General features: G+C 48.1%; 9 protein-coding genes across 9 annotated transcripts; 6 read left to right on the forward strand and 3 right to left on the reverse strand.

Moving 5' to 3' along the window:
* Positions 1-397: 397 nt before the first annotated feature.
* On the forward strand, positions 398-1,315 carry N7510_000236 (uncharacterized protein; the record flags this gene model as incomplete). Its single annotated transcript, XM_056972166.1, has 1 exon — positions 398-1,315. The coding sequence occupies one exon, from the start codon at positions 398-400 to the stop codon at positions 1,313-1,315; it is 918 nt and encodes a 305-aa protein (XP_056837283.1).
* A 1,026-nt stretch (positions 1,316-2,341) lies between these two features.
* N7510_000237 (uncharacterized protein) lies at positions 2,342-3,169 on the forward strand (the record flags this gene model as incomplete). Its single annotated transcript, XM_056972167.1, has 2 exons — positions 2,342-2,440; positions 2,513-3,169. 2 exons carry the CDS (start codon positions 2,342-2,344, stop codon positions 3,167-3,169), a joined length of 756 nt encoding a protein of 251 aa, XP_056837284.1.
* A 4,926-nt stretch (positions 3,170-8,095) lies between these two features.
* N7510_000238 (uncharacterized protein) lies at positions 8,096-10,233 on the reverse strand (the record flags this gene model as incomplete). The annotated part of the gene is made up of 5 exons (XM_056972168.1): positions 8,096-8,610; positions 8,665-8,779; positions 8,834-8,961; positions 9,022-9,209; positions 9,275-10,233. The coding sequence occupies 5 exons, from the start codon at positions 10,231-10,233 to the stop codon at positions 8,096-8,098; spliced, it is 1,905 nt and encodes a 634-aa protein (XP_056837285.1).
* Positions 10,234-11,401: 1,168 nt separating this feature from the next.
* N7510_000239 (uncharacterized protein) lies at positions 11,402-11,672 on the forward strand (the record flags this gene model as incomplete). Its single annotated transcript, XM_056972169.1, has 2 exons — positions 11,402-11,480; positions 11,545-11,672. 2 exons carry the CDS (start codon positions 11,402-11,404, stop codon positions 11,670-11,672), a joined length of 207 nt encoding a protein of 68 aa, XP_056837286.1.
* A 2,111-nt stretch (positions 11,673-13,783) lies between these two features.
* Positions 13,784-14,827, forward strand: N7510_000240 (uncharacterized protein; the record flags this gene model as incomplete). The annotated part of the gene is made up of 1 exon (XM_056972170.1): positions 13,784-14,827. The coding sequence occupies one exon, from the start codon at positions 13,784-13,786 to the stop codon at positions 14,825-14,827; it is 1,044 nt and encodes a 347-aa protein (XP_056837287.1).
* Positions 14,828-15,640: 813 nt separating this feature from the next.
* On the reverse strand, positions 15,641-16,423 carry N7510_000241 (GNAT family N-acetyltransferase; the record flags this gene model as incomplete). Its single annotated transcript, XM_056972171.1, has 2 exons — positions 15,641-15,949; positions 16,022-16,423. 2 exons carry the CDS (start codon positions 16,421-16,423, stop codon positions 15,641-15,643), a joined length of 711 nt encoding a protein of 236 aa, XP_056837288.1.
* A 1,680-nt stretch (positions 16,424-18,103) lies between these two features.
* N7510_000242 (uncharacterized protein) lies at positions 18,104-18,979 on the forward strand (the record flags this gene model as incomplete). The annotated part of the gene is made up of 1 exon (XM_056972172.1): positions 18,104-18,979. One exon carries the CDS (start codon positions 18,104-18,106, stop codon positions 18,977-18,979), a length of 876 nt encoding a protein of 291 aa, XP_056837289.1.
* Positions 18,980-20,122: 1,143 nt separating this feature from the next.
* On the forward strand, positions 20,123-20,909 carry N7510_000243 (uncharacterized protein; the record flags this gene model as incomplete). The annotated part of the gene is made up of 4 exons (XM_056972173.1): positions 20,123-20,191; positions 20,270-20,322; positions 20,395-20,648; positions 20,716-20,909. The coding sequence occupies 4 exons, from the start codon at positions 20,123-20,125 to the stop codon at positions 20,907-20,909; spliced, it is 570 nt and encodes a 189-aa protein (XP_056837290.1).
* Positions 20,910-21,750: 841 nt separating this feature from the next.
* On the reverse strand, positions 21,751-24,702 carry N7510_000244 (uncharacterized protein; the record flags this gene model as incomplete). The annotated part of the gene is made up of 3 exons (XM_056972174.1): positions 21,751-24,352; positions 24,400-24,541; positions 24,612-24,702. The coding sequence occupies 3 exons, from the start codon at positions 24,700-24,702 to the stop codon at positions 21,751-21,753; spliced, it is 2,835 nt and encodes a 944-aa protein (XP_056837291.1).
* Between the last annotated feature and the right edge of the window lie 63 nt (positions 24,703-24,765).

The raw sequence follows: 24,765 nt of genomic DNA on the forward strand, positions 1-24,765 counted from the left end.
AACCGCGGTTCCAAACAGCATAGGCGAGAACCAAGCTGCTTCCCGAATAATATAAGGAATCAATAGGTTTGTGGCTTGCACAGCCTCAGGTTGTCAGTCTGCTTTTGAGTTTGCTTTTGGCTTGGCGAGAAATCTCCATATTATCGTCTCAGATATCTTAAGATGTATTAAGTCTCCTACCTCTTTGTTAGTGTTTCAGGATTAGCATGCTGCTTGACATACAAAAGTGATAAAAGTTCCATCAGGCGAACACTCCACTGTACGCGTGCTCGCACATCAGGCGCGTGCTTGCTGCTCGAGACTGAATTTTTCTACCCGGATATCATTCTCTTCCTCTTCCTCGAGCAGTGCCCCAGAACCCGCAATGCGCTCTCTTCTCCTATATTGACGTCCAAACATGAGTATCGACCCGTTACTCACCTCACATGCCTCCGTACTCTCTGTGCGCACCCATATTTTCGCCGCCTTCGCCGCTGTGGCCTGGTATAATGCCATTGAACTCATCATTATATGTTTCGCCACGTTCAAGCGCTGGCGTGGGACCTACTTCTGGAGTCTGCTTGTGGCTTCCGCCAGCATCGTCCCTCTCGTCCTGGGATATGTGCTTCTGTTCTTTCCCACCGGTGTCCCCGCAACCGTTTGCGTCGCATTGATCGTCATCGGCTGGTGCGGCATGGTGACTGGCCAATCTGTCGTGCTGTGGTCGCGTCTGCATATTGTAGAGCAAAACAGCAAAGTGCTACGCGCTGTCCTTTTTATGATCATCATTAACGCGATCCTGCTCCATGTACCCATTATTGTACTGATGTTCGGGGCCGTGTCGGCGAAGTCTGCTCAGTTCCTGCGAGGTTATCGGATCATGGAACATATCCAGCTTATCGGCTTCTGTATACAGGAACTGATTATATCGACCATTTACGTGTGGGATACGGCCAAACTGTTACGCCTGCGTCCAAGGGCCCGGCTCAACAGTATCCTGCATCAACTACTCATAATTAACATTGTCATCGTTATACTCGACGTTGCCATCGTGGCCATCGAGTATAGAGGCTATTATGCTATTCAGGTCATGTTTAAGCCTGTTGCATACAGCATCAAGCTCAAACTGGAATATGCTATTCTCGGGAAATTAGTCTCTATCACCCGCTGTCGCCAGAATATCCTCTCTTGTGCCAGCGAGATCACTCCCACACCTCCGTCGCAGGAACTGCCATTACAACCCTGTGAGCGTCAAAGCACCTGCAATGGGAAGTATAGCCTGCCGTGGCGTAGGGCAGATTCGCAGCACTCGCAAACTTCGATCTTGGACACATAGGTAGGTTTCGCTCTGATATACCTACCTAAGTCTTCGCAAGAGACCTAGAACTATAGGGTTCGCGTTGCGAGGCATCCTACTAAGGGAGCCTTACGAGCATAGAGGATAGGTTCATAAGTCCGTCTATTCTAAAAGGTAGATCTTACGAGCTATTTGATCTATCTAGCGGGCTATCCTTCCTTAAAGGCCTATGGTTCTCAAAAGGTAATCGTCGCAAATTCACTACTATCCCTCATTTACCTCTCTCTCTCTCATGTACCCCTCTAATTCACCCCTCTCATTTACCCCTCTCATTTACCTCTCTCATTTACCTCTCTCATTCACCTCTCTTATTCACCTCTCTTATTCACCTCTCTTATTCACCTCTCTTATTCACCTCTCTTATTCACCTCTCTTATTCACCTCTCTTATTCACCTCCCCCCATACTCGCTCCTTGAGTCCTGAGATGTGCTATACACTTGGATCTACGTCAAAATGACATGGAGTAACTAGATCATGTTTTATACAATACAAATGCTTGGGGCCAACACGCGACGGCTTTCCTCAACCTGGCACCTCCTATTCTTGCAGCTTCCTGACAGCATTGACAGCTAGGCTATAACGATTTCTACGGCCCTCAAATAATTGGCAAAATTATCTTTGCTATATATAAAATGTGTTTGTTGTGCATGGAGAAAGCAGGATGAATGCTTCGCCTCATTGTTATTGAGAAAATCAAAGAAATTCACCCTTGAACTCTAGACAAAGGTCTATGATACAAGCAAACTGAATTGACTCATACTGTATATCTACAATATTTTTTTGGTTTGAGAAATAGTATGTACTGTTTTGTTGTTGTACTGCTGTAGGAAGCCGTTTGCATTTCGCATTTTTGACGGAGCTTCTCACAATTTTTAAATGGATATATACCTTCTGCCTCATGTGCAGGAAATGCACCTCTCCATATAACCAACGCTCTCTGCTGCTATCTTCTCAGTTGAACATCTTACTGCTTCATCGGCCATCCTCCACGTGCTTCTGTCAATATGACTTCCTCTGCTGTGAAGCGAGGCAAGGCCATGGAAACAGAGGGGCCAACGCCCAAGTTTCTCTATGCCATCCTCAAACAGTTGGATTTGAAATCGGTATTTCGTCTCCCACAGCCCCCCTCCAAATATTTTCTATAGGGTGGAAAGCTAATTCTGAGAGCTGGCCAGGTGGACTGGAACTTGGTCGCCTCTCAACTGGAAATCTCCAACGGCCACGCCGCTCGCATGCGCTATTCCCGCTTCCGACAACAGATGGAAGGAACAACGGGAGCCAGAGCAGCTAAAGTCAAAAAATCTGCCAAGAGATACCCGAAAGGCGATCTCAAAGCTCAGATGCTCAATGATACGCCGCCACCGCCACCGCCGCCGACTTCGGGCATCTTCATGAAACAAGAACCTCTCCAGCCGGCTCCCTTCGTGAAATGGGACCCACTTGCGCCAAATATGCCCACTCTGTCCGATATCCCGCGGGCATCCTATTCTCCAAGTGATGATTATTCTGCGTCGCCGCCGCCAGGGATGTATTGCTTCCCCAATTCGATACCGTACTCTATGGCTCCAGCTATGCCATCCATGTTATCTGCAGCTGATTCCCCAATGCCCTCAACCATGATACAGTATGCAAAAATGCCAATGAGGCTGATGGACACCAGCATGTATGAGTATGGAATGCCCCCAGGGCCGAACCCTGGCCCAACCATCTCATTCGAGCCTCGGCCACATTCCGGTATGGGTTGGGCTCCAGTGAAAGTGGAGAGGAATAATGAGGATGATTCAGATGCTGTGATTGTCAAGGTTGAGAAGTCAGTAAATCAGAATCAGTAGGGTGGGGCTTATCCCGCTGAACGGTCTTTGACATAATTTCTGGTATCTGGCTAGTCATTCGCTCAGAAATGTTTGATATTGCTATTAAAGATGGGGTATGTCTTCTTCTAGATATTCGTGCCTTCCTCTAATATACTTACTATCTTACCGGTTGCAGGAGTCCATCTCGCCCGTTCCACGCCATAAAAATCGAACCTCTGCTTAAAGCCTAGGTTTGTTATGAACATAGATGAGGCTAAACTCAGAAGTTAACTGGACATATGTACAGCACGCGCTAATCATCCGCCGTAGATCTGCCTCCCAAAGTATTAATTTAACTTGTCAGTCGCCGTCATGTTTTCAGCGCGCTGCCGGACAAATTACCCCACTTGTATCTCAGCCTATTATTAAGCACGGGCGAATGGTCGCATAAATAGAGAGTGAGAGGTCCTCAGTGCATGAGCTAAACATCTTGTTCCTTCATCACTCATATCTGAATTCTATCCGTCCTAGACAAGCTATCATGGTGCTACAACTAAGCCCAAATTGTGAATATTGCGACAAAGACCTGCCACCAGCATCAACAGAGGTACGCATATGTTCTTACGAATGCACCTTCTGCGCCAATTGTGCGGAGACAAAACTAGCCGGCGTCTGTCCTAACTGCGGCGGTAACTTTGCTCCGCGGCCGATCCGCCCATCGAAGGAATGGCGCACTGGTCTGTGCATAGCAAAGCAACCGCCTTCGGATACGCGTGTGCTTTTGAAATACAGCATTGAGGATGCTGCTGCGCTCACGGCAAGGATCAACAAAATCAGACCACAAGATCGTTAGTCTCCATCTTAGATAGCGCTAGAAACGTTCTGTTAGGGCTGCAGTTATTATCACTATACTGGTGACGTGATCGGACTGTCCACTCATGACGCTCCTCCTGACCTTCCGCCGCTCTTCTCCTCAATATTAAAACTTCCATTGTTGATATTATTGACGAGGCAACCTGCACATGCACGGTCGGCGACGCTTCCTACCGTTTCCTTTATTCTCCTCTCTTGGTCAGCCTTTGTTTAAGTCGCTAGGCCACTCAGGCTGTCCGTCGATAAGCACTGGTGAACCGTAGTCGTTTGGTGAAGGAGTGCTTCACATGTGCCGTCTTCGGGGTGAATTATGCAGTAAGTAATGTATGCCACAAGATGGAATGAATGAACTCAAAAGGCAGTGGTGAATGAGGCGCTTTGTAGGACTCTCCTCTGGGAAGGAAAGTAATCGCGATGCCCCCCACCGAATACATGAAGGTAGCTTTCTTTCCCCTTTGTTCTTCTCTCATCAGCTATCTTCCTTTATCAGCTCTCTTTCTTATTAAACCTCTACATCATAAACTCTCTTCATAATCTCGTCTCTTCCATTAGCTCTCTACCTTCCTCTCTCGCTTTCACCTCCACATCTCTCTCCATCTGCCTCTGATCAGTTCAATTGCACTCTTTAGACCAGTGTGGTACTTTTGCTTCTTTGTGATGATCTCTGCTGATTTCAATATAGTGGCCGACCTCAACAACACCCCGCCCACCCCGACTCCTCCCCTGTCCGATGAAGAACTGACTGCACGATAAAGAACTTGGTTTAGCTGGTCTTCACCAATACGCTGCAGTGTCCCGCTTTACAGCCCTCACACAAGTCGCTATTGTGGGGACCCTTGCTTTGACCTGAATAGAAGGGACGGTCCAACTGGATTCCATTCCATTTCTTGATGCGATATGCCACTCGATCCGCATACGACTCATTCAAGATTGGGCGACTGATGCGATCACAGCTTTTGCATCGCTGATGATAGACCCTCGCATTGTACTGTGCTGAATGATACATTCTTATGGTGATTGCAATCTTTTTACTGGACCAGCCGCCGGAATCGCATGCAGGGTTACGGCATATGAACCGCCCCATTATGTTTGTGTCGTATTCCTTCGTACAATCACGAGGCTCATCTGTCTTGTGAAAGGTGAAATGAAGATCGTGCTCTTCAAGCAGGCGCGAGACTTCGTTATGGAGAGATCGGTACATAGACCATCGCCAATCCGGCTTCCGCCCTTCCGGTTTCATGTCGAATTTGAAAGTTGTCAGAAATTGTAACAAGCAAGAGAGTGCGACGTAAAAACAGGACTTGAATCCGAAGTTCCGTTGCGGGCTTCAAATAGACAACAGTCACTGTCGCTGCTGCCGCCGTGCCGAACGAATCGTGAGCCTTTTAGGTGGGGCAATATTGTACTTTTGTACAAAATACATCCTTTCTCTGGTAGATCTTGTGCCACGTCATCTATTGAACAGGAGTCTGCATGAGCTCGCTGCCGTGCTATCATCCGAGGAGTTGACACATTGAAGTACGGAGCTCTGACAGGAGCCACGTTTAGTAATTGATCTTTGGTTTTGGTTTCTTGAAAGTTCCAATAGTCGCTTCATCAAAAGCATAATGGTTTGTTGTATGGCAGTATTCCAACAACCATCTGTCATCGCAGTGGGGCAATCTATCGAAGTACAAGTTGCTCGATTTCCACTCCACTGGTGATCCGGAACGGGCCGTGCCTCTATAAGTTGACCGACGTCCCGGGGTGGGGACCAGAGGTATCGGTCAAATCTACGATACGGGGTGAAAGTCAATCATTTTTGTAAAACAGAATAAGTTACTCTGGTAGGTTGAGTCCTATGAATCATAATAGTTCTTGGACACGCCAAGAGCCTGGAAATGCGGGAGTAGTTGTTACAGCTAAATTCGAAAACAGATTCCCCCTTGAACACACACACTTTGCTTCTCAGCCTGTCCCCGAAATCTCACTATTTGTATTGGGCTGATTTACAAATAACCACTTAGCGCCTGTCTAGCCGATCGCGACATAATGTATTGGATTTCAGCGCATATTGAGTCATTGTAAAACACTGTGAATGCCCATCGAATGTTCGAGGCAACGATCTTGCTTGATTTGGCCCACTTTCGTCCTGTTATTTTAATTTACCACGGCCTTTACCTTCATGTACCTTCTTTATGGTGAACGCTGTGTTGGTGCTGTAGAGTATTAAGCCTGGTAGCCCTTGTTATCGTTTGTTATTTGCCCTGGCTCTTGCTCCTCGCTCCCACTTCTATTCGTTATTGGCATCCACAATCATGGCTATCTCAGCAAAGATACTACGCAGTAAAACGCGTAGGATTCTATCCCTGTGAGTGGTAGGAAAGTATGAAGCGGGGTAGATTAGCCTTGGTTACTGCGCCTAACTTAGCCAAGTATTTTTGCATCGTGGGTTCTAGGAGTTTCAGTGGCTCATCTATTTCCCATGCAGCTCTGTGTGCTGGCACGTACAGGGGACATAACGCCAATGACGCTTGAACACATCTCAAGACCACATAATTTAACCAACTGACTCGCCAGTTAGACATTCCTGCGTGAGGCTATGATGAAATATGACGCCTTGCTGGGATATCTGCGTCTATATATAGTGAAATAAAGGCCGAGGTTATCAGGGGAGCAATATGGCTTTCTTTTTAATCCTTTTCAACATTTGACAGCCTGGTAAACGTCTTTGTCTTCGCAAATGGATACTGAAACCTCGATTCAGATAAGAGACGGACTTGGGGCGCAAGGTATGAGGTTCTTCATAACACTGCCAAGTTCAATACTCTCGGTTATTCAAATCTTACACCAGGCTGCAGCATCTGAGCTTTTGCAATGGATTCAATTGATTGAGAGCGAGTGGAATCTAGATTCGACGATGTTCGTTCAGTAGACAATCAGCAGTTGGCCTTTACCTAGAGAACTTTATGTCTCTAAAGAAAACGCCTTGTCGAGTTCGCATAGATTACTGAGGGTGTATACTTAGGGGGAAGGTGGACGGACCATCGATATTGGTTAATCCAAGTATTTCAAGTGATGGAAACATTCGATATGAATGTCCATTCCTACGAGGGCCCACAATGCGAAACACTGAGCGACGTGCTTCAGAGGGTATTTCTTCAAAGTTGTCAGGAACATGCTCGTTAGGCCACGAAGAATTTGCCTCTCTATATTTTTATATTCATCAGTATCAATGACAATTAAGACTGTAGCTAACCTGGGGCACTCTGGGACTACCAGACACTCGGAGGCGCTCGACGACATATCTTTCAAACTATTTGCTCTATTCTATTGCAGCGATTAGGGGGTTTTTATGGTAGTGGCGCGCTGCTCTCGCATCATTCTTAATTTGCTCTAACTTTGAAGCGAAGTAATTAGGCGCGGTGAAGCGTACTAAAAAAGGGGTTCCGAACAGTTGGAGGCTTCTGCGGCCATTATTAACCATGCGTTCGCTGCATTCGACTCTGACGTGGTTAGTGACTTAGTTTTGTCTCATCTCGTGAATTAAGAGTAGCTTTGAGAGGAATACGGCAGCCTTAATACTATATCGTGCGTAAGATTCTAGGAAACTTCTTGAGGTGCTGGCGGTGGAGGGTGATGGATGTGAGGAATGAGAGATCGATAGGCATGGAGGGTCACAGATGCACAGGTGTATTTGAGGTTCCCATAAAATATAGAAATATACGTCTCAGTCGTTCTAGAAATAAAAGTGATTTATTCCTAGAAAAGGACTAGCCAAATATGGATTAAGGTGGTTTCAATGGTAAGATCTGCTTCGCGGCATCATTTGAGTGCTCAATGAGTTGATATGTACCCTTATCATGAATGGTCTTTAGTTCAATAGCCATTTTAAAAATGGAAAGTGTCTGAGATCAGACTGAATACCACTACAAAGATCATGCCAACAAGAATTTCATGTTCGTTTTCCCAGCAAATTCGATTAATTTCCATCCTGAGTCCTTGGTAAATAGCCCTCCCATTAGCTCTCCTATACGTAACCCGTATCGACTTTCTAACACAATTCGACTAGTCAAGGATCTCTTCCCTCTCAAGACCAAGCACATCATATACCTAACCGGTATAGAAAGGGTTCGTGCAAGTCCACGAAGTCAGAACTGAACCGCCAGGACCAAAAGCTGCTTTAAGAGCCAAGATGGCAGCCCACGTTCCCATTCCAGATGTCGCCAAGCCTGCAAGAGTGTAAAGGAGGACGGGGACAGTCAAATACCAATTTTTGAGAAATCCGCGCGCCAATCTCTTGATTCCGCTGTCGTGGCGAGTAGTCTGGCCGGTGACAGGATCGAAGCCTTCGCCTTCCAATCTGGCACCCTCTTTCACCTTGTAAGCAAGGTACATGAGTCCCGACAGAGAGTAAGTGAAATTGAGACTGAACAACCCGCCGACAAAGTTGGTAAAAGCATTGAAGTTTGGAACAGACATGCTAATCACCAAGGCAAGAATCCAGTACAATGGGCCTAGTCCCCACCATAGATACCGACCCTTCCTGGTGGTGATAGCCGGCAGGTTGAAAATGGCTTGACCAACTTCCAAGTACACTGTCTTCATGCCAACGTTGAAGTAGAGGACTAAAGATGTTTATCAGAATTAGATTCTTAACGTTCCGGGGCATCAACGCTTACAGACGGCAAGCCAGCCGGTGATAAGAGAAAGAACATTGCCAACAACTTGAATATGTGCGGGTCGCACAGCCTGGGTGATGATGCTGTAGCTATATTGGCCATAGAAATGGTAGACCTAATGAAAGTAGTCAGTAAGCGGGTCATATAAAGGCACGCTATAGTCACTTACCACAGCACCGAAGAACACGTATACCACAGTGATAAAGGTTTGAGCTAGCAGCATGCCTTTCCAGAAGTCCATAGGGCGACGCATTTCAGAGAGGAAGGCAACGAACATCACGGCGCCAGAGTACGCATCTAACAACTCAGTTAATATGCTCCACTAAACTGTCCCGGTCGAGGCAAGAGAGTACTTACAAACCATACTATTGATGCCGTTGAAATTTGCCGCGAAGAGATTCGTATCAGTAGGCTGATACTCAGGCGGTGGAGTGTGAGAGAAAGTTTTCACAGGCGCCATCGTCGCTACTGTTGACCAAGCCTTATTCAAAATTCCATTATTCACCTGTGCTGCCGGGTCCGGGCCATTCTTCACAACAGCGAGACTATCAAGCATGGTTAGTAAATTGTGACATGATATAGTAACAGCGGGAAGAAACGGTAGACCGACATGATGATGAAGGTGACAATGTTGATCCACACTGATAAATTGCAGAACCAGCCGAGGTGCTTTAACGAGCGCATATAGCCACTAGCCATGCCTACCACCAAAGAGATGACAGCACAAACTATGTAGCAGAGATCGACACTTCCGGCGAGCTGTGCAATAATGCCTGTTTGGCCGAGTTGAACAACGGCCACAGAAAGGAACATCTGCAAAGCTTGCATAAAGTTGATGAAGTGGCGCATCTTCGATCCATAGAGGCGGAAGAATGGATCGCCGAAGCTCACAATCGGAAACCGAGAGGAGTCAAGACGGATGAACACACGCCAGATCATGATTCCGGAGACAAAAGCAGCAAGACCCATGAGAATGAATATACCGATACCAAGTCCGTACCCAGTGTTTGCGAAGACATAAGGCGTCTGACCCCAGCCTAAGATATCTGTGGTGATTAGATAGAAGACCGAACCCCAGCCAGCGTTACGCAGGGCTCTCGCAGCTTGTCGCCACTCGGCGTCCAAGTCTCCCATATGCGACGAAGGCGCGATCGGGCTAATGGCAGTATCATTGCCAGGCACGACCTCAGGGGATTTCTTCTCCGAAGCGTAGTCAGGCGCGGAGTTGGTAATCGGCAGAGCTTCACGCCCGTCGCGTATCTTCGCGTCTTCATATGCGTTGGTCGTGAAGTAATTCTTGATGACTCCCAAAAAGCCCTGGCCAGAGGTCACAGACACATAGCGGCGATTCTCTTCCTCTTCTAGATCACGCTCGACATTGGCCCAATATGTGTACTCTTCAAAGGTGACACTCGGATCAAGACGAGCTTGCAGGCCCCATTCGCGTTGAAGAATACCTGGGTGAAGTCCTTTCTCGCGATATGCGAGGATTTCTTCGGGTGAAGCGCCTGTCTCACGGATCTGCTCCGTGGGGGCAGTTATGCCCACTGGACCTGGAAGGACAGACATCGTTCAATCCAGGGAATGTAGGAAAAGAGAAAGGGAGAGAAGGTTGTTAGAGGGGATGATCGACCCTAAGTGGACGCCTCTGAGATTGACAGGAAATCAGAAAGAGTGAGGCTGAGGGGTGAGGGGGGTATTCGGGGTATATCTATGGCAGGGCAGAAGGGAACCATATATCGTCCTCAATTTTTTTTTCAACCGCGGAGAGCCACGGCCAACGCCAGGTGGCGCGAAATTACGGCCAAAGGCGGGGCCATGGCAAGTTGTGTCTCGCTCGGGCGTTGTTGAACGCTTAAAACTCGCTATGCTTCCACATGGTAAGCTCTAGGGATAAGCAGCTAAATACGGCGAACCAGCGAATTAGCGCAGCGTCGAAACTTAGCAAGGCTTGGAAAGGCTTGGTTACCTTAGCATCTCGGGGTCCAATGAGAATTGTGGATATGGAATTGGACACGAGTTTTTGAAACTTTAGTTCCCGCAATCCGTGGGGAAGGTCTGATCGCGGTTTCACCAATTCACATGCCTGCTTGACAGTCTCCTCGGCCAGCTATCAGAATATTGTAGGATCCTGGATGTGATTGAACCAAGCTGGGTGTGTGTGAATAGTATCGTCTGGATCTATGAGACATTGCTCCAGGTCATGCGATGTACTCGAGGCCCGTGCTCCCAGAGGCGAGATCAAGGTCACATCCGTAATAACCGAGCTAATCCAATCGAGTCGCACTAATGTCCGCTAGGTAGACCCCAGCCACTCAGCAATAGCGTTCCCTGTTCTCATGTAGCGGTCTCCGTCGGGGCGCTCAGGTTCCCCCGCCACTGTCTTACACCCCTGTCCCACTGTCGAGATATTGAACACCCTCCCTCATTGGTCTGAGATACCACGTAGGATCAATGTGGCGCTGGGAATAGGCTCGAAGGAACGTCTATCCGAGAAGGGTGGCTCCATAGCCATGCACTTGATCGATTATCCCCATGGTTCCAGGATCCATCGCTATACAAAATGGAGGTACACCCCTATTAAACCAATGTACAGTGCCGGACGATGAAATAAATAAGCGCTAGTAGACTCACCCTACATTACTATATTAGGATAGGCCTTATTTTGAAACCTAATGACTAGTATTATCTCAACGCGTCGCGTTGCTTTTGCATAGCATCACTCCACTACCTAACCATGGGTCGGGAGAAGGAATCAAGCGCCCAATTGCGCACCCGCATACGCGAATTGAAGCTCCAGGTTGGACCTATACCCAGTTATCTACGCGTTTCCCAGACGTCCTAATTGGCACTCTCAAAACGACAGTTCGATCTGAAAAGTACGAAAAGACAACGTTTTAAAGCCTCGACCAGGCGCGCGCAAAAAGCTCGCAGAAGAGGATCTATTAAAGATTATTGCGCGTACTGATGATAATGCGCATGTCAATTCCAGGATCTACTTGAAGTAATCGATTTCAAAGTGCATAGGCGATCAGTTCAGCGCCTCTTACATATAGAATGCATGTGGAAATAGCAACAGCGCGAAAGGCCTTATATCAAGTCAGAACACGCCGTAAAACGACTTCCTTGAGCTCTTCGTCATCGGGATAAGTCTCTGGAGTGGTGGATGCGTGTCAAATGGTCAGATGAGTGCATTACCGAGCGTGTTGTTGGGCTATAGCCGGAATGGACTTTTAACTCGCCTCGCCAGCTCCTCTTCCACAACGTAAAGGAGGTCCATACCGGCAAGGGAATATCTCAAATTCTTTTGGGCATGCTTCTGTTTTGACAACCGTACCCGTCTATTTCCTTTATTTGGCGATCTAGAGGCTCGTCGTGGTGGTGTGACTACCAAAAGATTAAACGAGCTTTATGCTTATATCCTTCCGCATTTCCTACGGCCTGGAGATTTATTTATGAACGATAACTCGCCACTACATACATCTAGGCTTTTACGAGGGTTTTTGGCAGATCCAGGGGTAGAAGTTATGCAATGGCCTCCCTATTCACCTGATCTAAATCCAATTGAGAACCTTTGGACATTGCTTAAACAGGAACTTTATAAGCTATATCCTTGACTTCAGCATGCCCCTGATAATGCTACGACGCATCGGAATATCATCGACTGCACCCAAATCGCATGGGCAAATATTAGGGACCAGGTAATGATCAATCTCGCGATGACGATGCCGCATCGCGTGCGAGCAGTGATTGATGCAGATGGATGTACACTAAATACTAGGCAATTTTGTATGTAATCGCATGTCCATCTAACGTTAATGGTCAATTATTTTTATTTTACACTAGCGCGCCAAGCCAAATTAGCGCTGATTTATTTCAGTGTCCTCCCACTGTCGCTAACCTCTTTCCTCTTTGAGTTGCCGGACCGCATGGCCACGTGTGTGGCAGGTCTGTTTCCTCTCAAGGCTTATTCTGTTTGTCGACGCTCTTAGGAAGTTTTTTGTAGGCCCACTGTTATCTTTTCCGATATTCAAATCGCTTAGTGGTTGGGAGCTGACCGTCGTGCCAGGATGGTTCTTCCTAGTCACAGGCACAGCCCCTAGAAGTTCAGCAGGGCACTGTAATGTACTGGAATGCTACAAATTGAGCCAGGTTGTTCAGCCGTGACTGCTGAGAGGGATCGAAAACCTCATGCGCTGGTACATTCGCTCTATATTAGGACAAACTGAGCACCAACACACAGCCAACTTTCAAAATCGTTCTGGTTTGCGCCAAGCGATTCTTCATCGCGGTTGAAGAAGACGCGAAGGCTCCGACCCTCCAAGAAGTTCGGAAATATATGAGTTTATTCCCAAACTGTTTCTCGGGGATTATCTCAAATTCATTTGAACACGAAAAAGTGGGTTTAGAACCACCGCGTCGGGTACTGTATATGCACTTGTTAAACAAATTTTTTTAAACCCCGAGTTTGGTTATTACACCCTCAGTTAACCACCCCTGCGTTTCTTATCTCAATCAATTACTGGCAAGACACTTTATCACAGTGTAACCAGCTGACGGTGACTGAGGCGACCGTGCCTGGCACGTGATATTGGTTTTGTGTTGGTGAATGTGTGTTCAATTGGAAGGGGCACTGGGGGGCAGCCCAACTAGTTAGTTATCTAACTATGGGCTCGGACCGGAGATCACGTAATTCCTGTGGGGATAGTGCTCCAACCCTTAAAATACGATTCAATACTTGTAACGGAGTCGAGTCAAGGATGGATTAGCGTCTTTCAGATTAGAATTCGAGAAAGATTATATGAGAGCAAAGTGGTGAAATTGATTTCGATCCTTCCTGTATGCAGGAAACTTTGCTGCATTCTGGCCCAATGACCGAATCCCGAAAATCAGCCACAGCCCCGACGCGTAACAAATTGGAAGCTAGATACGATGGCCAATTAAATAGAGTTTTTATACAGCATGCTGGAAGTTACGCGCTATCCGACCAGATCTGCACTCTTTGTCACGGGGGCTGTCCTGTCCGGGGTTTAGCGCCCGCAATTAATCTGGAGACTATCATCCATACCACCACCTTCCAGACCATTCCAGTGGGTCACAGGAATAGGAAATAATCAAAATGGTTCCACCACTGTCTGGATTTCTTCAATCCATCAAAGTAAGCAGTGGGAAACAGGTGATGATTACAGACCAGCTGTATGGTGAACACACCATTTCGGAACCTGTACTGGTTAGCCTCTTCGAATCCCCTGAGCTGAGACGACTCGACGGGGTACATCAGCATGGAGTGACGGGACTTCTGGGTTTAACGCCTCGAGTGACCCGCCTGGAGCATTCTGTTGGTGCATTTCTGCTGGTGCGGAAGGTGGGCGGCAGTCTCGAAGAACAAGTTACAGCATTACTTCACGATGTAAGTCATACAGCGCTGAGCCATGTGGTGGACTGGGCCCTTTCGAAACCCGGTGAAGATAGCTTCCACGAAGTACATAAGGAGCGATATTTGAAGACGACCCAGCTGCCTGAACTGCTCATTCAGCATGGCTTTGACGACTTGAAGCCCTTCCGGGAGGATCTCTTCCCATTGGTTGAAATGCCCTCGCCACATCTCTGCGCAGATCGACTGGACTACGGCCTGCGTGACTCAGTCGCGTTTGGAAAATTAAGCCTAGAATACGCTCATCGAATCTATGCCTCTCTGAAGGCCTCGCCGGACGCCTCATCCCCCCATCGCCTGATGGTGCTGGAAGACGTCGAACTGGCTCTTACACTCGCCCGAGCCTACTTGGCGACGGATCGAGATATATGGTCTAACCGATCGAACATCAACCTATATCAGCGAACGGGTCAAGTGATTGGGAACTTGATACGACGTGGTGTGATCAAGGAAGAGCTGCTCTGGGCGGGGTCGGATGAGGAGTTTTGGAAAACAATCCGCAGTGCCGCAGACCCAGGCAGCTTGGACAGTATGAAACACCTCGAAACTGGAGGCATGCCCAGTGAGGAAGGCCTGAATCTCCCCCAAGGTACCAAAATTCGCACAATTGACCCAGATATCCACCTTGAGCCATCGACGCCACCTTGCCCGTTGTCTATGGTGCGCCCAGAATGGGCAACCGAAAGACAGGAATACATTCGCAGTCGGCAGAGCATGATGCGTAATTAGTGCATGAAGTACAGTGCGATAGCTATAGATCGTGCAGAGCCTCTTTAACGAACCTTGAGATGATAGTGCTGCAGACCTTTATGTTTTCCTCCATGGAAGGCGATAACGGTCGCCACTGTATAGGGCCCATCCAAATAGCGACTTAGAGCATATGAGTCCTTCCAACGACTCCATCAATACTATTTTCTATAGCTCATTTAGCCTGGACAGTATTTCACACACTGCGTCAAGCCAGATGTTTCCGTTTTCTTTTTTCTTTTCTTGGCTCAATATATTTTGCCAGACAATAAAATATGCTAAGACTGCAGTTTGATCACATTCGTCTCGCTGGATAAACTTTCGTGGTGTGGGATTCATTCCCGCTGTTGAACACTGACTACAGTATTGGTACCGGAACAGTGCGGTTGGATCACACATGTTCTGGATGGGTTCACCTGCTGTGTTAGTCTCATCCCTGCCGCTCAACATAGACTATCCATAACAACGTCTGGCATCACGAGTAAGTTTGGGGCTGGCTGAGGTTGGATCAGCGCCAGCTAACACGCGTATTTCCATCTTAGAGAACGTTCGCTCAGCATTTCTCTGCATTGCCTTTGTCTTCAAAGTGGTCGCTCAACACTTCAACACATGTCGGCCGTTCACGCCTACGTTGTGGCCATGATGGCGAAAGCCAGTGTTGATGTCTTGCACACGGATGAAGGCGGCGGAGACAGTGTTGTAATGGCTAGAGTTGCTTCATTTAGATACAGTCCGCAATTGCGCATATGTAGCCAGGTATTTCAAGATGCAGTAACTTTCCCTAAACAAGTCTTATTACACGTCCGATTTCGACGATTCGTAAGTCATGAAATAAAAGTGATACTCGCCGGGGCCGCCATACTTGGAATCATCCAACGTAAAGTCCTTGTCAAGACGGAATCCTAGGCGCTTGTAAACACCCAGTCCGCATTCAAATGCGAGAACGAATATGTCCAAACCCAGCTCACGCGCTCTGTCCATGCCACTCTGGACTAGGGCTGTGACGATTCCCTTGCCTTGGTTATCTGGATGAACGGCCAAGTAGTCCAGGTCTGCGTGTAAGTTAGTGAGCAAGACCGCAATCCAAGCTCGGCATTTCGGCGCCTCTTATTGCCGTAGCTGTGACGTACTTATATAGGGTGTACCAGCTAAAATCGCCTACCTCTCCTCAAGCACCACGTCTTCAACCCCGTCAGCCGCTGGATTCGGATCCCAGACAGCCATTTCCGCAACTCGTCGAATCTCAGCCTCCTCCTCGGGGGAGACCACTGGGACCAGGGCCTCTGGCCACACGGGCAAGCCGTCCGCAGTGGTCGCATGCGAGACCGGCAGTTTCCATCGCGCGTACCCCAAGATGCGTCCCGTCTCTGGGTCAATCGCCATTTGGTGCCGCATGATGCTGCGGTTATTGATAAGGTTACGTGGCGCGCGCTTGACAATTTCGGCAAGGTGCTGTGAGAGGGTTCTGTGGCTCCACGAGAAACGCCAGTTGTCGTTCTGCCAGAAGGCGGGGATGTTGTTGTGGGCAATAGCGGCACTGTCTGCCACGGTGCACCGGGAGATTGTGTGAGAGGGCATTGTGAGGCGGCGACGAGGGTAGTTGTGATTTAATGTTCGTGGAGGCAAGTTGATGTTTCAATGCTCTTGGATGTTTGTCCCAGATGCTGACGACTGCAAGATGAGATTTTGCAATGTGGCCTTGACTGCTAGCACGCCATGCGGGATGTCTGTATTGGTAAGTCAGAAGTATCGGACATGCCGCTTACACAGGCTGTGTGGCAACTGTTCGAAATGCTAGCCAATGTACTACTGTCCAATAAAACACCAACACGCTTATGAGGAAGTTTCAAGGGAGGGTGCGAATTTGAGCTGGTACTAAGGCACACCAATACGTGCAATGAAAAGGATCGTCTGGTCAGCACTAGAACTCCTTCAAGACCTGTGATCTTTCCTCCTTCCCAGCTTCGGTATCCCTGCATTTCTCACGGTCGAGACACTACAATCTGCTGATATAGATCCGGAGTAGGATTCCAGAACTCGGAGTAAAGGATAGCCTCACGGTCGATTTATCTGCAAGATCAGAAGATAGTTTCACAAAGGGCAGGCGGTCGAAACCTTGGAACAACAATTTATCTCTAATTGACAATGGGCTAACTTTCTCCCTAAACAAGGCCGTCTTTTCTATATCCGGTATCCTCCAAGGCATGCTCCAATCCGGTCGTTCTTCTTTTGATATAGCAATATATTGGTACATATGTACACCCAGTCTCGCAATATCAGTCCCCGGGAAGTAAACAAGGAGGTCTCTAGGATTTACTAGCATATCATCGGGTAAGGGTTCAGTTATTGGTAACTCCCCACTCTCAGATCTCCTATAAGCATTGATCCATCACGACAGACAATACACAGGGATCGGGCAAAATAGACACTTTCGTCGAGAATTTTCATCACGGCGGATTGGTCTCTCTAGAAGAGATCAATTAATTAATACACTTGGGAGCACGTTGAAATGTGATATGCAACAGGAAAAGGACTACTTTCGATTTTCCGACAGAGCCGTTGTATGGGAAATGTCAACTCAACACTTTGTCCACTCCATCCGATGCCAGTTGGAAATAAATGATGCTTGGAAAATTGTATAGGTCACAAAACTCGCTACTTCTGAATGACCCTTATCCACTTCGCCTACATCATGAGTGCTTTGTGGGGTTTCTGGCTGGCACCCTTTACAGTGCGTCTCGAAACTGGTGCGACCACCTACACACTATTGGGAATAGACTTCGAATATCAATATTCCCATATCAGTATCAATAAAGGAACTCAACTCTCATCATAATACGTCACTCTGTCTTATAACTGAATTGCGATCTAAGAGGAATTCAGAAGCCAGAGCGCCAAGTGCGCTATTCCCCCAGCCCAACATTGGCGCGCACAATCTATGCAGAATACGAGGTCACTAAACTCTATAGAGGATAGCTAGACAGCCCATATTAGTTGTTGACGAGCAGGGCTGGTTTTAAATAACTTCGCTTATGTCTTCACCCAAGTTTAATTGGAGTATATAAGTTACTGTCCTAAAAGAGCAACACCGCCGTTCGTGACTTTCGATGCAAGTAGTCTTGGCGCCACAATATGAATGACCACGGCCTGGGCATAGCGAAGATTCCTATAAGTTGACTAGCAGGCCCATTCGCGGTAGATTCTAACAATTCTCTCATCCACTCTAGCAATACTTGTCAGCCAGCTGAATCCGTTGCTATGCTGCGCCTCAACAAATTCGTCTTAATCCTCATAATAGCCAGAACATCGACTGCATGGCTTTTAAGATACAATGCCACAGTTGAAGTTGATAAATTACTTTGGGGAGGCAAAACGACTTCGGCTGCAAAGGTGAAACTGACGGGACCAATAACGGCAACCCCAACATCGACGGTTACCTCACTCCACACGGATTTAATACCGGCGACAACGAATGGTGGCGGGAGGGCAGAAGTCAATGTCACAGTTGAATATCTTTTGTTCCCGAAAGCTAGACTACCAGTATGGACGCCGACTCCGTCGTTAAACGTCTGGTATCCCCCCACTCCAACCCGCTACCAGGAGCCAACCATTACGACCAATTACTTCGCACCTTATGTTATTAGCAATCCTACGTCATGCACGAAAACGATGTTTACTTACACTGATTCAATCGGAGTCAGCCTGCCAAATGAGCTTATGGCTCAGGCGACCGATGCAACCGCGGCTATGTTCGTCACTACATACATATCCACTGTCAGTACAGATCTTGGTGGACAAGCCGTGACAACAACCCGATGTGATGTGTACCTTAATGCAGAAGCAGTCCCTGCCCATGGTTACGATCTCGGTAGTGATGGCTACTTTGCGGAAGAATGCGTTGACCCGCGAAGATCAACTTGTAGTCCTGGAGAAAACCAGGCGGCTACAGGGTCAGGAGGCTGTAAGGGACTCTATCCTCCGACTAGAGCGAAGGAGCATTCGGCCAATACTGCAACATCCGGGGCAAGTACTACGCAGACAGGTGGAACCAATGGCACACCAACTAAGGACCTGCTGAAGGCCCAAACTGGATTATGGAGCTTAATAGTTTACTGTGGTATACTACTTTTCTGATCATCCTCTCTTTATCAGATGATAGCCAAGACGAACCGTCGATCTTGGCATCTCGGCATCTAGTGCCCATCGGGGCTTTTCTCCGCGAGTGGCTTGCTTGATTTAGCCGCGATATTATGGTCCATGTGGATGCAAGATGGAGAGCATTTGACATTGGGACCATTCGACAGTATATCCTCACAAATCATTTATATCGTTTCAATTTTTTGTATCTAGGAACTCGGCACTGGGAGAATTATTGTAGCTAAATTTTACTAAAGGCTGTAGAAAATAGACTAAGGTGTCTCAATGCTACATCACTGGTTGACAAACCCACAACTGCGGACAGTGCAGGGCGAATAGGTGCTTGCGGGTAATGGATCCGCTTGTGGCATTCTTTTGTTGAAATGTGTAGGCATTGAACATAGCTCAGACCCGTGGAGCTTCTTTTACGAATACGAACCTTGGCGAGCGCACTGATCTTTCGGTCTGCAAACGAGGACTAGGGGCTTGAGAAGTCGTATAATGAATCTGGGTGATTGGTGCTCGCACCATGTTCAATTTTTACCGCGATGTGTTCATAGATGTGACCGGGCAGTCAGGTCAAAAGAGAAAATATCGAAAACGATGGTATTCAGTCTGAGTACTATGGTCGTGACCTGTGTGGCCGAATCAGTTGGCCGTAGGCTAGGAGAGAGGTTAGTTATTCACTATTTTCTTTGTCCGCGCGGCGTTACGAGCGTAGGCATATTGATGAGGTGGGTGCCTGAGGCGCCATAGATAGATAGGAATTCCCTTTTGGGAGGTCACTTCGTGAACACAACTCCCTCCATTCGTTCCTCTCCCTCATGATCTCCATGATCAGGTCTCTGTAGTGACTCTCCGACCTCCCTTGAGTCTCGATGCCATCAATTATTCACTTGAACACAGTCCTGCTGGACGGTGTTCGTTTCACAAGTAATTTGTCTATCAAATCAACTACTGGTACTGATAACCCTGCTGCTCAAGAGACACTGGCTGCTATTATGTCTTGGTGATGTGATGTTTTGGGCCCTCTTCTTGCCATTATTTCTTCAACTGCCACCTGACACGCCAACAACTTCATTTCATCACGCCCCGCTCACCATACCTGTATCTTTTCTTGCTTTTATCATCTTCATCAAAATGCCTCAGACCGCCGAGGACCACATCAAGCTGCTGCTGTGCTGCACTAAGCACTGCCACGAGCGCCACGTAAGCTCACATTGACAAAACCTCGAAGTTTGAATAGTATTCTGTTGTAAGCTACAGTTTCTGACTGAGAAATGACAGATCGACTTCCAGGAAGTCTCCGCGGAGCTTGGCCTGCCTTCCCGCGCTGCTGCGTAAGTTGTTCCCGCAGTGCAAAAGCATACCTCTACGCTGAGATGGAGAAGAGGTGGCTGATTGCGCTACAGGGCTAAGCGCTACACTCGTCTGCTGGAGGCTCACGGCATGGATACTATGGGTCTGACAATTGGTTGCGCGGATAAGCCCGCTGTTTCGTCCGCCGATCGCCTTGCCCTCGGTCTCAAAGTTGACGGGGAGAGTCCCAACTGGGAGAAGCTCTTTTCCAAGAATAAATCCATCAGTATCAATCCCAGCGTGGACAGGGTTTCTACCATGGGCCAACAGCAGATCACGAGCGATCAGGGCGACGACCAAGAGGACTGTCGCAGGCTTCGACTCCCTCGACAACAAGGAGACCCGTTACAAGTCCAGGGTGAAGTCCATTGCAGTTGGCCAGAACGTTGCGAAGAATCATCTCACCATAGTCATCCCTGCCAAGGCCATCGTTTCTCGCAAGCGTCGGGCCGCCATCATCACGACAAGGACACCGATGCTACCATCTGTCATGGCAGCGACGTTTCATCCATCTCTCGTATCTGAACAGGACATGGCATCCGTCTTCGAAGGGTTCTCTACTGATTAACGGTTTCTTTTTTTTTGGAAGCATCGCTGAGTTTTTATCAAGGATTTATAAGCCATCTTGGGGAAGAATCTCGGTAACCTGATGTGCTTTATTCTGGATTTTCTCTGAACCTGGACCGGTTTATTTGTTTTTGCACGGCAGGATATTGCCCGATCCTCGGCAATATCTGCTCAATCTTCGGCTTTTACAATCTACAACAAGTTGACTACTTTGTTTTCGTTTGTCTAAGTTTGTTAAACGTTCTCGTAGGTAGTACTCCTCCTGGCGTATGTTGATACTTCAGGCGGCCTTCTTACGGATGTCACACCACATAGAGTTTCTTGGACGATTCGCTAGTAGCTTCAAATTTCGTTGCCAGTTGCACACAAGTGTCGATCTTCAGAGTATGGAACTTGGAGTTGCAGTTGCCCGCCGGTTTGTCTCTGAAACTAGGAACTGAGTTAAACAATCCCTCTGAGGACAACTTGGGAGATACGTGAGTTTGGAGATTATAAATAACGTGAAGTACTAGTAACATGATACTTTTATCTCGTCGCCCTTCATAGCCTGCTCTGTGACCTCTTCCAACCATCACCCTCTTCACTCTTGGCAACGACGTTCGCCAAAGTGATGAGGCCAAGCTCTTTCGTTTAGCAGGCATTTAGACAATTGACAATGGCAGGATCTTTCTGGGAGCTTAGCAAATCAATGAGAATATGGTATATGCGACATTTTATTTCATCTGCGCATTCATCCTAGCTCGTTAGTTTCCCATTTCACATATGGTTCAGCCCTAGTATTTTTTATGCTTGGCTAAGCAAATTCTCGGCAAACTGATGACTTCCTGGCGCCCCAAAGACTTCTAGGTGAAATTAAGATTAGCCATGCTCGTTAGCGTATCGAGATGGTCCACGCCGAGCTTCGTCTTGCTCATCTCCATTAGATGCACCTGAAGTTGCTCGGCCTCTTCCCACCGGCCTTGGTTCTGGTACGTCGATGCCAGGTTGGCCATACTCGACAGCGTATCTGGATGGCCCTCGCCGAGCTTCGTCTTGCGAGTCTCTAATACTTCCACGTCGAGCTGCTCGGCCTCTTCGCACCGGCCTTGGTAGCGGTACGTTGACGCTAGGTTGGCCATACTCGTCAGCGTGTTGGGATGGTCCTCGCCAAGCTTCGTCTTACGACTCTCTAACACCTGCACGAAAAGCTGCTCGGCCTCTTCCCACCGGCCTTGGTTGCGGTACGTCGATGCTAAGTTCGCCATACTCGATAGCGTATCTGGATGGCCCTCGCCGAGCTTCGTCTTGCGAGTTTCTAATACTTCCACGTCGAGCTGCTCAGCCTCTTCCCACCGACCCTGCTTCCAGTACGTCGATGCTAAGTTCGCCATACTCGATAGCGTATCTGGATGGCCCTCGCCGAGCTTCGTCTTGCGAGTTTCTAATACTTCCACGTCGAGCTGCTCAGCCTCTTCCCACCGGCCCTGCTTCCAGTACGTCGATGCCAGGTTGGCCATACTCGACAGCGTATCAGGATGGTCCTGTCCGAGCTTCGTCTTGCGTGTCTTTAATACTTCCACGTCGAGCTGCTTAGCCTCTTCCCACCGACCCTGCTTCGAGTATGTCGATGCCAGGTTGGCCATACTGGACAGCGTGTTGGGATGGTCCTTGCCGAGCTTCGTCTTGCGAGTCTCCAACACTTCCACCTCGAGTTGCTCAGCCTCTCCCCACCGGCCTTGGTTGCGGTACGTCGATGCCAGGTTGGCTATACTAGTCAGCGTCTCGGGATAGTCCTTGCCGAGCTTCGTCTTGCGAGTCTCCAACACTTCCACCTCGAGTTGCTCAGCCTCTTCCCACCGTCCCTGGCTCTGGTACGTCGATGCCAGGTTGGCCATAATCGTCAGCGTCTCGGGATGGTCCTCCCCGAGCTTCGTCTTGCGTGTCTCTAACACCTGAACGAAAAGCTGCTCGGCCTCTTTCCATCGGCCCTGGTTCCAGTACGTCGATGCCAGGCTAGCCATACTCGTCAGCGTGTCAAGATGGTCTTCGCCAAGCTTCGTCTTGCGAGTCTCTAACACCTGCACGTCTAGCTGCTCGGCCTCTTCCCACCGTCCTTCGAGCCAATATCCTTTCGCCAACATCGCAGTGCTATAAAGGGCTTCTTGATGTTCTCCGCCTAATATTTTGATCCTTTGCTCTCTTGATTTTGATGCCATTTCTCTTACGTCTGTGATGTTACCACATTCGGACGCATACCATGCACCTCTATGGAGTAATGTAGCCCATCGTTGTAGACACTCACATGATGATGGCCGTTGTGACATTGCAGCTTTGACATGAGGAAACAGTGTCCTACATCTCTCCCAGTTTTCGTATTGGCCGGTGGGAAACTCTTCAAACAGGTTGTTAATGAATTTCTCCCGCCAATGGACGATTTGTCCATGAAGTTTTAACCACGCATGCGTAGTCAGTTGCACTAGCCGGTGCATCGTAAAGAAAGAGCTGTTCTCACTGATGGATATAAATGAATAATCCCTCAGTGTCATAATATCATCTTCAAAATCAGGGCCTACATCGGATTCAGATGATGGCTCCCCGCCACTAGAGTCGTTCAGGGGCTCTGAACTTGATGTGCAATTGGCCTTCGGTTGGTGCCGTATAAGGCTCTCTGGTATTCCTTGCCGATCGAAAAAACTCATAAGAGAAAGCAACTTAGCTGCAGACGGCTTTGTGTGGCGCATATAATCGAAAGATATCTGCCACGTCACTAGAATCGAATTCTTTGCTTCCCAATCCCGATAGAGATGGCCAGCCTCCTTTTTTAGAAGCCTTATCGCTTCATGGTCATTTCTTTGGAAGTCTCCTAGATATTCTGATACCGAATAGCGAGGCGCCCGATTTCGAATATAGCTAGCGGCCTGTACAATCGCTAGCGGCATAAACTCTAATGCATTCACTAACTGTCGTCTCTCTTGGCTCTCCCCTGGTTGTTCAAGCTTTCTTTGGAGGAGCTCTAGCGCCTCAGATTGTTCCATCGGCTTAACTTCAATAAGGCCCTTGTGATCGACTAATTTCAACGCAACTTCTTTAGCCCGACTCGTAATAATGATAGAACCATTGCGGCTCCTAGGGACATATTCCAGCAGTGGCTTTGTAGAGGCGCTCGTTAGGCCTGTCGTTAGATCTCCTCTACCTGCCGTCGGAAGCGAGCAAAGGAACTTATCGTCATCGACATTATCAAGAATGCAAACCCATTTCCCTATCTTCTCGTCCCGGAGCCAGTTCTCAACCAGTTTGAATATGTTAACTTGAGGATCCTGACGACCTGAAATTTTCACCTGGTCTGCGATATCCCGGAAACTTTGCTCGAACCGGGCTTCGTTACTCGCATGAACCCAGAAAACCCATGTTGCCGGCGATTTGGATCGAACTTGATAGGAGTATTCGATGGCAAGTTGCGATTTCCTTCGGGTTGTGAGTAACAAATCACGTTATGGCCGCTCTACACTCACCCGACACCGCCAAGGCCGACCAGCGCTATTCTCGACCCTAGCACTGAGCTTTTCTCGTGAATACGATCAAGTAGCGTATTTCGTCTGACAAAGTCTGGATCGCGCGTGAACGGGACAGTCGACAGAGGGCTAGGAGGAGTTTCTGGTCGCTCTTAGGGTGGGAAACGTCTATTAGTCGGCCGGACTTGACCTTGTCCGTTCTTCTGACTTACCCTGAGGCAGGTAAAATTCTGCTTTGATCGAGCCACGGTTATCTCCAATCTGGAGCCCATGGTTGTTGCCGCCGAATGATATCGCCGCCATGATCGAAGAATCGCACGTTGTTTGTATTTCACACGAAGGTTGTCTGATTCTCAACTGAAGGAG

Source organism: Penicillium lagena (assembly GCF_028827675.1).
Source record: "Penicillium lagena strain IBT 129212 chromosome Unknown utg000001l_segment0_segment0, whole genome shotgun sequence".
In the NCBI taxonomy this organism is placed as follows: Eukaryota; Fungi; Ascomycota; class Eurotiomycetes; order Eurotiales; family Aspergillaceae; genus Penicillium; species Penicillium lagena.